Source organism: Chenopodium album, chromosome 19, assembly GCF_948465745.1.
Source record: "Chenopodium album chromosome 19, dcCheAlbu1.1, whole genome shotgun sequence".
Taxonomy (NCBI): domain Eukaryota; kingdom Viridiplantae; phylum Streptophyta; class Magnoliopsida; order Caryophyllales; family Amaranthaceae; genus Chenopodium; species Chenopodium album.
This window is the reverse complement of record NC_137852.1, coordinates 41,456,832-41,469,669: the sequence shown is the minus strand read 5'-3', so window position 1 is coordinate 41,469,669 and position 12,838 is coordinate 41,456,832. Positions and strand designations below refer to the sequence as shown.

Here is a 12,838-nt window from a genome sequence, read left to right as displayed (position 1 = left end):
TGTTGGTTTTGGACATTTGGGTGAGGGTTTAGATGGCACCCTTATATTTTGTCCACGTCGGCTTCCGAATAGCTACTCTGTAATCCTACGAGGCCTTCCAAGGGAGGTTTGATAGATACGTACATAGATATCAAGAGGCATAAGAGACATTTCGCATGGAATTTTCGCATGGAATTTACCCATCTCTCTCCTCCTTTCTCCCACCCCCATGTGCTGGATTTAAGTGTACCAGTGGGTAATTAATAGTATCACTAGATGATCAAAAAGTATCATTGAACATTCAGTGGTACTATGTATTCATTCAATGGTACTGTATATTCATTTAGTGGTACTAACTACGTGTAGAAATAGTATCACTACATAGTCAATGATACTCCCTCTGTTTTTTTTATATGCATCACTTTGACAATTGCACTATTCACATACCATGGTCGACTTAATTTTTACACCTCTAAAAAATGAATAAATGTTATTATATTATATATCATTAGATTCGTCATAATGTCTAGTTTCATAATATAATTTTGTTACAATTTTTACTAATACACAATTAAAGATATTTATGGTCAAAGTTGCGTCTCGGCAAATGTGCCGGTCAAACTGATGCATATAAAAAAAATAGAGGGAGTATTATATTAGCTTTCAGTGGTACATTTAAAACTAGTCCCACGTGCCCATCTCTCTCCTCCTTTCACTCACCCCCATGTGCTTTAAGTACATTAATACTTCCTCGTAATCCTACTAGTTTGAGGCATTGAAAATTAAGGAATTTTAAAAGGAGGAAAGTTAGGCATTTGTAAATACATAACATTGATTAAAATATTTTTAAAACACATGATAGAGAGAGATAGGAAGAGAGAGGTTTGTAAGTGGACCCCACCTATTTTTTGGTCGGATTGTATCACGTGACAGGGGACCACATGTTGATTGTTCCACTGAAAGTTTATATGGTACAATTGAATCCTCAGTGGTACTATTTATGCATAAATTTTGTACAACTAAATGCATATATAATACCATTATGTGCATATATAATATCACTGTATATTCAGTGGTACCATTTGATTGCCCAATGATATCAGAATATGAATTTGTTTGTACATATGTATAATTACACGAATACCCTTTGCTATGCATTTGTAAATGCCTAACTATTCTCCATTTCTTGTTCCTCTTGAAAATTTAATCATCATTACAAGTTTGATGTGTTATATATTTAGGGCCTATTCTCTTTTATTGAACTGAATTGGATATTTTATGAGAGGAGGATATTAACAACTGAACTGAACTAAAAATAATTTGAAGAGAACAGACCCTTAGTAGAAACTAGCATAGTACCCGTGTGATGCACGATTTAGGCCTCGTTCTTTAGAGCTGCTCTGCTCGGCTCTGCTCTACTATACTCTACTTCAATCTGCTCTACTCTGCCCAGAAGCTCAAAAGAACAGGGCCGTACAAATTTTAATACCTATATTCAATTCACAAAATTGTGAGATAAAACGATTTAATGAGTAATAATGAATTTACTTACATAGATGTCTTAATCATACATTATTAACCTCTCAAAATAGTGATATACTACTTTTAAACAACTTATTTATTCTTAAATTGGATGTAAAGTTTTTAAATATAATTCAACCTCGATGAACTAATAATCAATACCTACATTAAGTCCTTTTTTTTTCCTCATTTCTACTTGAAACTCAATACAACACTTTTATTTATGACCGGCTGACACACAATAAGACACAAGTAACCCAAAACACGAGTAACCCTTGACCAACTAACCCCTGACCAAGTAATCTCGGCCACACGGTATGGCCAACCACATTTGAAACTTTGTGAACTTAATATATGTTTGGAAAAATTTACTAGTATAATAACAACGAGATCCTTGTATATATTATTATATTGTATTTCGTATATCACAAATAATGTCATATCTTTTTTCTCGAGCCTCTAAAACCACTTGAAATTTTACATGAAACCTCTAAAAATAGATTTTGATATTCCCATATAGCATGCATGAATAAAGTCACATCTTTTTATAAACCTTTAATTTGATATTTTATTATGTATATAAATATTATTTCTCATATTTTTCTTTCACTTGTGGAGGATAAAAAACATGAAATTCAATACAATGAACTAACAATCAATATACATAGTACCTACATTAAGTTATATTTTTTTTTTCTCCTTATTTCTCTACTTGAGTTACTGGCCACCTTAATTTAGAAATTATTAAACTCTGTCCACTAACTCAATACAACGCTTTTTATGTGTGGTGGGCTAATACACACCAAAACACGAGTAAGATACGCCCCTACATATAATTACTTGTTTCTAATTTTATTTTCTTAGCTATCCTAGATACGCCACTACTCTCATCGATTATTAGGTCCAGGATTGGTCAAGATTGGGCCATCATACTAAAGTTGTCAGGTGATCAAAGTGCAACTTTCTTTTGATATTATAGTTTACCACAGAATTAAAAAGCTCTGAATCAACTAAATGGTCTCTTCATCACCATTTAATCAAAACTATTTCTTCTTCTCACTATTTGTGAATCAAGTCAAAAGATAGTTGCAAATCAACCAATATGTGAATTAGTGCAAGAAAGTGAAATGAGAATATGGACATGAAACATCTTGGGAGCTTAGTTTATGTTAATGGTGAGAATTGAATCATGGTATGACGAAGATAAAATTTTCTTGCTTTGTAGATTATTAAGGTTTTATGCACAAAACTTGGCATTTTCTTGCATTATTTGGAAAAAACATTATCTATTATTCGGTTTTTTCACCATATACCCTTGAGTTTTTTTTTTTTAATTCACCATATACCCATGAAAAATTTCACATTCACCATATACCCTTAAGTTGCTAAAATAATTCACCGTATACCCCTAATGAAAATAAAATGAGTGGAATTTGGTTATTTATACATCAAAACCACCTTAGATCTCCCCCCTCAGCCCTTAAACCACTCCTCTCCTTTCTCCAGCCCCCGAAACCACTCTAAATCTCTATAACCATATCCGTATGATGTTTTAAGGATGAGAAAAAAGAAATTTAGGTTGGATTTAGGGGTGGGAAAAAGGAATGTGGGTGCTTTCAGGGGTAGGGGAATGCATTTAGGGTGGTTTTGGTTCATATTAAATCCAAATGATTGATGAAATTAACAATCATTAGTCATTAAGGGTAAATGGTGTATTTTTGTGAAAACTCAGGGGTATATGATGAATTTAAAAATTTTTATGGGTATATGATGAGTAAACAAAAAAACTCAGGGGCATATGGTGAAATAATACCCGTCTGTTATTATATTGAACCAAACTAATGCAATTTAATGTTTTATTATGCATAAAATTAGTAAATTTATTGAATTGTATGATTCTATCCTATATTTTCTCAAATATGTAAGATCTCACAAATCCATTTTACACATTCAATTATCATATTGTTCTCACCAATCCAAACCGAAATCCCGATATTAACAATCTTGCCAGCGAATCTTAATCATAACAATCTTGTTAACGAGAATCTCGTTTATTTTTAGTGAGAACAATGGAAACAAATGATGAACTCAAAGTGAAGACTTTTCAAGATTAGGCCTTGTTTGGTTTGATGTAAAATATTTTCAATGAAAAATTAGTTTTCGTAACATATTTTCAAGTAAAATTACAATTATAAATTAGTTTCCTTTGTTTAGTTGCATTTTAGGAAAGTAAAAGAAAAATTAAAGATAGGAGTGAGAATGAGAGGGTGAATGAGAGGAAAGTAAAAGAACTAAGAAGGAGGGAGGAAATGTGGCTCCCCTTGTTTTGTGAAGGTAAATCTTTTCCACTATTTTTTGTGAGGGTTGCAAATTTCTACTATTGTAAAAATTGTTTTCTACCCCTTCACAAACCAAATGAAGCCAACTAATTTTTCATTGAAAATTTTTTATATCAAACCAAACGAGGCCTAAATGTAGATATCACTTATGAAAAGCTAAGCTTAAAAGTGAAGATAAACTTGATTCTATATTGAAAGTGCAGGACGAAACCATATGGGATTACAATAGGAATAGAGTAAGTGGGTGTTATTTCCCAGATCTAGTGGCCGAATTATATTGTCAATCATTCGAAAAACATCAATATTATGTCCTCCAAGCATATCTTTGGAACTGAACAGTAGGTTTGTTTCCTAACTCCCTTCTCCATCTTTCTGCTTTCACCTTTTTCCAAGCATGTGTTCCCAAATCCTAAAACATTTGTTTCCATTTTTCCAAGGTTCTTTCTCCTCATTTCTTTTACGATTTTGAGTTTTTTTTCCCAAAACTTTTCTATCTTTTTTTACAATAAATCACCAAACTTTTCTTAATAGATGAAACCAACTTAACCATGTAAGAGGTGATATCACCTTATTGTGTGTGTCCCAAAATTTTTAAGCTTCTAATTTGGTGGAATAAATTTTACTAAAAGTTTTTGGAAAAAAATCAAGGGTTAGTAATAATTAATGATTTCTCTAGAATTATCTAGTTGAATGTTCTAGAGAATTCTTGATATTTGAAGCAACAACAAATATATATAATTCGTGAACATTATTCTTTTCTAGAATATTATGGCTACAAGAATGATGAAAGAAGTTCTTAAATCTTTCGGTCATTTCTTCCAAGTTCCATCTTCCACTATAAATATAGGTCATATGCATTAATCAAGAAATACATACACATAAAGCCATGCTTATACACAAGCCTTCATACATATCTACCCTACTTGTGAATTATTTACCTTCTCTATTAATTTAGTGAGAGTTCGCTTGTACTACTCACCCTTTCATGGTACTCTTCTATTGAGGGTTTTTCCCACGTTAAATATTGTTTGTCCATTTCTTTACTCCATCAGTTTTTTTTTAATGTTACACTTTGACTGGCATATAGTTTTAGAGAATTTAACTAACTTAAATAATATATTAAGGTTAATAGTTTATTCAAAAGTAACTAATGTGATATGAAAGAAATAATAATTAATAAATAGGAGTGAGTTTGGGTGGAGATAAAAAAAATTATTAAAATATAAGAAAAAGTAACGTTTAAATAAACACAACCGCGTTTGATAATGATACCACTTAAAATTTTAAATACGGTAGGCGTTGAACAATTTCGAAAAACTTTTTTTAATAGGCCAATAGAAGTCTATCAAACGGATTTAATTTACAAGGATATCGTAGTTTCCAACTTTATCAAAGGGGCTTGAGGGGCAACCCATTTTCGAATAGATACGCTAGATTGGAAGAGGTTTATTAAAACACATATGTTGATATAGGAGATGTTAACCTTCTGTTGGATGGAGTAAGGAGGGAGAAATTTCAGATAGATTGTGAGAGGTAACCGAAATGAAGATGAGATAAACATAATTAATGAAATTAATGAAAATTAAAAATGGTCTTAGTTAAATTTATTTTTCTAATACAAAATTTGAAGAATAGGATAAGGCCAATCTAGGTTGTAATTGCCTCAATAAATAAAGAGTTTCAAAACTATTATGACTTTTCATCATTGTATTTAAATTTTTTTCCCTCGCTATATGTGAATTCAGTAAAAAAAAAAATAGTTGCAACTCAACAAATATGTGAAGTGGAGGAAGAAAGTGAGATAAAATGGGACATGAATAATTATAATTGTCTTTTAAATTGTCAAGTTTTTAGGTAGATAAGTATAGTAATTTCTTGTATTAATTTGAAAACTTGTAAAATTCTTGTAACATTATGTATTATTGGACCAAAGCAATGCAATTTAATGTTATATAGCTTGAAAGATTTAAATTTTATCGAATTGTATCTTACTATCATGCATTGCCTCAAATTTGTAAGATCTCACAAACCAATTCATAGAAAGATATTGAACTCAAATTGAACACTTTGCAAAATTAATGTCTACAATTTTCATAAGAGGGAACATAAATCATGTGTTTATGTGACAAATGTCACCTCAAGATTGGTTCAAAATAATCGAATTATCGAATTGTATCTTACTATCATTACCGGTAACCTGTTAAAGAGGTAATTCTTTTTTTTTTTTTGTGTGACACATGTCACCTCAAGATTGGTTGAATTTTTAATTTTTTTTTTATTTTAAAAAAAGTTGAAATCCACCATGCACCCGAAATCCTCAAATCCGGCAGCCACCGCCTACTGCCAGCCAGGTACTCCCCTAAATGCCGTCGCTCCGTCGCCGGACTGGGGTATTTGTGTGGTGGGGCTGGGGTTTATAACGAGTTTTTTTTTTTTAATTTAACCAATCACGTGGTGACACGTGTTGGTGACACGTGTCCCATAACCAATTATTACAAGTTTGGTGACCGGTTGGGTCTGTTAAAAGCAAATGACCCCAAAGTTCGGATTATTTAATAATAATTCATAGTTGGGATTATTTTGAGTGAATGGACGAAAGTTTGGATTACAGACCTCGAATGTGGTATTTGTGCGGTGGGGCTAGGGTTTTTAACGATTTTTTTTTTTTTTTTAAGTTTTTATTTTTTTTTTATTTTTAATTTTTTAATCCAACTAATCACGTAGTGATCATTGACACGTGTCACATAACATATTATTACAAGTTTGGTGACCGGTTGGCTCTTTGTTGCTGCCGAACTCTCGCTGCCACATCATCAATCATCACGTGCCGGCGTGTCACATCACCCTTCTGGCGTCCCACACCCAGCTGTCGGCTGGCCACCCCTCCGATGTTGGTTCTTCTTTCTCCTCTTGTTTTAATTATTATTCCTATAATTTATACTTTGGACTTTTTTTAGTTTTATTATCTAAACTAATTAGTATGTTCTATAATTATGTTTTGATGATTAAAGATTGTAAATTTTAGATTATAAAATGTTTTATTTTCAAAATTTTATAAAGTATTAAAAGTTAGAGTTTTAATTATAAAAGAATTGATTTTAAGGGTTCTAACTTGCAATTAATTTGGAGGTTTTATATACCTATTGATTGTAAGTGTTAATAAAGCTTAAAGATTGTATCTTTATGGAATTTTAATGAGTTTTATTAATATTATATTTGCTAGAATTTTATTAGGAAATTTTGACATTTGCTACCAGGGAAAACACCTCGCTTCACAAGCATGTTTTATTAATTGACAAGCATGTTTTGTTTATTTATTCATTTATTTATGTATTTTCCATTGCTAGGATATTCATGTTGGTGTGATTATTCTTGTTAGTGCATATGTACTCAGTTTTTGATGATTTATACTTTGTTTTTTGTGTTTGTCTTTTCTTTGGATTGGCCCTACTATGACCCGTTTTATATGGCGAGTAGTGAGGTTGAAATAGAGAGAACTACAAGTAAAATGAGTATATCAAGCATAATGGGATTGAGTGACGAACATAATTATTTATGTAATCGTTGACAATAGCATTAATTTATAGGTTCCCCCGGTATCGGCAACCAGGAAGGGTTTCAGCCTTAAACTCCAAAGCAGAAGGGATGACTTAAGTCCTAAGAACCTACCCAGTTCCCCCGTTTTGTATTGTTTATATTTTAGTTTGGTTTTAAAAAGGCCTTTGATGGTTCCAATTTATAGGTTTGATGTAAGACCATCTCCAATGGTGAGACTCAAGTTTGAGTATTGAAATACAAAATGAGTTGATTTTTACCTTCAATGGTGATACCATACTTAATTCTCAATTTAGCAACTCATGTGAAGTCTAATTTCTTAATGGTGAAACTCTCTAAAACAAACAAATGTCACGTTCAATTTATGACCCATCAATTATTATAAGATTCAAACAATAAAAAAAGGTGAAACATAAATAAATTACAAAATATATTATTAGAATGTTAACAAAGGCCCACACTTTTGTCAAATGAGACTCAAAGTTGAGTATCTAAACTTAGCAACTTTCTTTTGGAGCTGCTAGGTTTAGATACCAACTTATTGATATACATTGCATAAAATACTCTCTCTTCCCTAAAAATATTCACTTGAGTCTCACCATTGGAGATGATCTAAGGCCCTGTTCTTTTGAGCTTTTGGGCACAGCAGGGCAGGACAGATTTCAGCAGTTAAGAGCCGAGCAGAGCAGATTTTATTATTATTATTATTATTATTATTATTATTATTACTACTACTACTACTACTACTACTACTACTATTATCATTATTAGTACTATTATCATTATTACTACTACTAACTACTACTACTACTACTACTACTACTACTACTACTACTACTACTACTACTCCTCTTATTACTATTATCAATATTATCGCATTATTATTATTATAATCTTAAAATTTTATTATTAAATATTAATTATTATTATTACTAAATATTATTTAATTATTATTATTATTATTATTAAAAATTAATAAGAAATATTTTTATTATAATTATTAAATATTAATAATTAGTATTATCTTTAAATATTAGTTATTATCTTTAAATATTGATTTTTATTATAAAAAATCAATTATTATTATTATAAGTAATATTATTAATTATAAGTATTATTATTACTATTATTATAATTATTAAACATTAATTATTATTAGTATTGATATTATTAGTATTATTAAATATTACTCCCTCCGTGTTTTTTTAAGTGTTACACTTCTTTTTTTTGTCAAAAAGTTACATTAAATATTATATCTCTCTCCTCTCATGGTCCCCACCCAAACCCAGTACTACTTTTTTATAATAGCTTTCCTCTCACATTCATTACTTTTCAATAAACTATCAATTTCACTATCTTTCTTTTACAATTTTTTAATACTCCAACTACCCCACTTACCTCTTATTGTATTTAAGTTAATTAAATTGGCTAAAACTATGTGCCGGCCAAAATGTAACACTTAAAAAAACACGGAGGGAGTACTTTTTTTTTTTGAAAACCGGAGGGAGTACTTTTTAATATTATAATTATTATTATTAAATATTAATAATTTATTATTATTATTAAATAATATTATGTTATAATAATAAATTCAACATTAAGTACTATTTTTAAGCTGAGCAGAGCAAAGCAAAGCAGATTAGATTTCAGCAGAGCAGAACAGAGCAGCTCTAAAGAACAGGGCCTTGAGTTGGTTTTAAAGTTGAGTTTGGTTTGATTAAACTTTATTTTATTTGAGTTTTTAAAAGTTAGCTTTCTGTCGTGTGACTTTAAAAATAGGCCTTAGCCGTTATCACGGTGAGGATAATACTTTGAATATTTTCTAAAAATAAATTTAATTTGGAGTAAAAGAGTATTTTAAAAGAAGGGCATTTTCAAAGTATTACAGAATAGACGTGCTACAAAAAGTACAGCATACCACATACATCTGAATTGTAGCGATAACAATACCATCTAGAAAATACTACTAGAAGGTACTAAAGTTTGGACAAAGTTGCAAGGAAGGTACTCAAGTTTCAAAAGTTGCAGTTAGAGTACTCAATCCAAAAACAACCTATTACAACGGGTTACCATTTGCCAAAAAAAACAGGAAAATAAAAATAATGACATAATGAGAGGATACCAATATTTGGTGACATACTGAACACTGACATTATAACCTTACAACTTTTTAATTCACTTCTCTCTATCCTTCCTTCACTGTTAACCACTTCCACCATAATACAACAAGTTGTAGAAATTGAGGTAACCGGTTGGAATAAGTAGCCAATGGATTTTTTACCTACAGTCAAGGTTTCAGTACTTTCTTTGCAACTATTGAAACTTGAGTACCTTGTTTGCAACTTTTGTCAAACTTCAGGTGCTTCCATTTGTATTTACTCCTTTATTCTATGTAAACAATTGCAAACTACAATTCTTATAAGTTTTGCGAAAGATCAGGCGTGCTACAGCATACAACATACATAAAAAGTGTAGTGATGGTAATACTACCTGAAAAAACATCAGTTTATAACGAAGGACTAATTATAATTTACAAATTTTAATGTTTGATAGAAACCATCATATTCCTTGATTTTCACTTATTTGAACTTACCTTTCTAATTTGAATTTACCTGAATTTATTAGCTCTTATTAGAATTTATTTTAGTTGTAATTTGAACTTAGATTACCCTTTTCATAACTTATTTTTTCATGAATTCATTGAATATAATTGAACTATTAGGTTTGAAAAAAGTGAAAATAGTGAACAAAAAAGCCCTTTAATATACCGTTTTATTGGAGGACCTTAGTGGTATGGCGCTTCCTAGGATGGTGCCGGAGAATAATGAGTAGTTTATTTTGTGTTGTTCGTAGAGTAGTTATTTTTCTTGGTTTTTTTAGTTGCTAGATTGTTCTTCTCTTTTGAGGCTTGCCCCTCGTGTTCACCAAAAAAAAAAAAAAAATGTTGCTATTGTTGAGTAAACTAAATTTCCAGCTCTAAAAAGTATTAGACTGAATTTCAGTTTTATGCATGTTTATTATACTATTACTATATATATTTGATATCTTTTATATGTGATGAGATACACCTTAAGTACAATTTTTAAAAACTTGTGTAATAAATATTAGATGTTTATAAAGCCATTAAATAAGATTAGTGACATGTCAATATATTTCCCTGTTAAAAATCAATAATTTATCATTTTTTTTTTTTTGAGGGAATAATAATTTTATCATCTAGATGTGTATTCTACCTGAAAATTAAGGGTAAAGATAGATTTGTAGGTAATGTGGTGATAAGGTTGGCTCTATAAGTGGGTGTTGAATGTTGATCCTTGGTACTTCGTAATAGTAAGTGGTCATGGATTAAACGAGTAAAGTAGGTCATAGATTAAATGGGTAAGGTAGGTGATAGACTAGTAAATGAAGTACCAGTAATTGATTATATTATGTACTTTTAGATACCAATAAATATCTTTGTGTGAGTGTGTGTTTACAAGTTCCCATTGATTTTGTTTTAATTTCTATCAAAAGTAGGCACTTAAGCTATTCAATTCAGCTTAATTTCAGTTCAGTCTAATTCAGTTTAACTCCTAATTTATTTCTTTCATAAAATATTCATGTCTGCTTTATAGTTTAGTTCAGTTCAGCTCCAATAAATTCAGTTTAGCTCAATAAATGTGAACATACCTTTAGAAACTTACTACAATTAACATATAGATACGGAGTAAGCAAGTAGATTGCAGGACAACAATAAAACTCTGTAAACTTAAGCAAATGTAAATTAATGCTTGTACATTTAAGTTACAAGAATATAAACAAGTTGGAAGACAAAATGGATTTTAGATTTAGATTGCAGGACAAAACCACATGGGACAACAATAGGAAGAACGTAAGTGGGTGTTATTCTCCAGCTTCAATGGCCGGATGATATTGTCACCCATTTGAAAAACACCAATGTCATGTCCCGCAAGTTTATCTTTGGTGGCACTGGAACCGAACGGGTAAGTATCTGTAAAGTATATGCTATTGCGTTGGCATCCCATCTCACTTGCACGAACAGACATAGTTGCATTGTTACCCACAAATAGAGCAACATCTTGCAAATCTTTCAACTCTTCCCAACTCCTGTCATCAAACTGAAACTTGTAAACCTTAAAATTAACCGTCTTGTAATGATCAATATCATGTTCATCTTCTCTGACCTTTTCTTCAGCGTTTATTTCCGTGTCAAATTTCCTCAATACCAAGAGAAGATCCTGACCAGAATTAACTATGTAGGTAGAGTGATCGAAAAAATTAAGATGTGAATCTGTATGTAGAAATACAGATTGTATATACGGTACGTAACATCCGTACCAACTTAATGCCAGAGGTTTCTTATTCTGAACATCATCAAGGTTTACCAGTGCAATATTGCCACTCTCATCCACGAATACAAGTCCATCGGTACCAAGATTATCCCTACAGTATAATACATCCATAACCCTCCGGAAACCTTCCTGTTTTGGAATTATAATTGGTGTCCACTGTGTGTCCCCGGGCTTGGCAATTGCAGCTCTACGATAGCAATCATATATAAGTACCACCAATAAAGTATCACCTGACACCTTAAGTACAACAGCCCTGTTTATGAAATATGCACGAAGGAATTCACCAGAATTATCCTGAAGGAAGGGGATTGTACGGCGACAAGGGAGATCGAGGCGATCCTTGGTAAGAGGGTTAAATAAGTACATGTTATCATCAATCCCTTGAGTTAGTATCCAACCATGAGACGATCCCCAACAATTCCTTTCGTATCCTAGATCACACTCGACACTGTAACATCTAACTTTCTCCTGCGTTAAATCCAACAAGCTTCGAGTAGTATTAATATCATCAAACTTGTCTTCAATACTCCTTGCTGCTACGATAACACTCTCAACATGATCGGGTTTTAGATAAGGCCCTATCCATTCATGCTCGGTGATATCCTGGTTGCCATCAGTTAGCATAAGCCACGGCATTTGACACTCCCACTTGTGCTTCAAATTGACTAATTCAGAAGCTTTGCGCCACGAACGACACACACCGGAAAAGGCTAGACCATCTACGAATGATACTATGTGTTTATCGAGTATATTAACCACCAAATCAATCGGCAGTTCTGCCCAGTTAACCTCCATCCTAACTTTTTTCCTGAAACAAACAATCCTCCATCATAAACTTGAGTAACAATTAACAATTAACCTCTATCTGAAACAAGCTAATCACATCATAAAATTCAATAACAATTAGAGGATGCACTGATAATGTCAACAATAACCATCATCATAATCAATTTTTGGCTCTAATTTACTCAAACATGCTCAAATCAAGTCCAAATCAATTGCAATTTGTTTCTAAATCACCCTAGCATCACATATATACATAATCAAAGCCAAAACAACCATCGATATGCACAAAATTAAAAACCCCCAAAT

The 12,838-nt window shown here is 31.5% G+C and overlaps 1 protein-coding gene across 1 annotated transcript; it reads right to left on the bottom strand.

Moving 5' to 3' along the window:
- Window positions 1-11,221: 11,221 nt before the first annotated feature.
- LOC145594400 (F-box protein SKIP23-like) lies at window positions 11,222-12,541 on the bottom strand. Its single transcript, XM_081650712.1, has one exon. The coding sequence runs from the start codon at window positions 12,539-12,541 to the stop codon at window positions 11,222-11,224; it is 1,320 nt and encodes a 439-aa protein (XP_081506838.1).
- Window positions 12,542-12,838: the final 297 nt, after the last annotated feature.

Bases quoted from the DNA above. Each gene is read 5' to 3' on its own strand.
- LOC145594400 (XM_081650712.1), bottom strand. From the start codon at position 12,541: ATGGAGGTTAACTGGGCAGAACTGCCGATTGATTTGGTGGTTAATATA.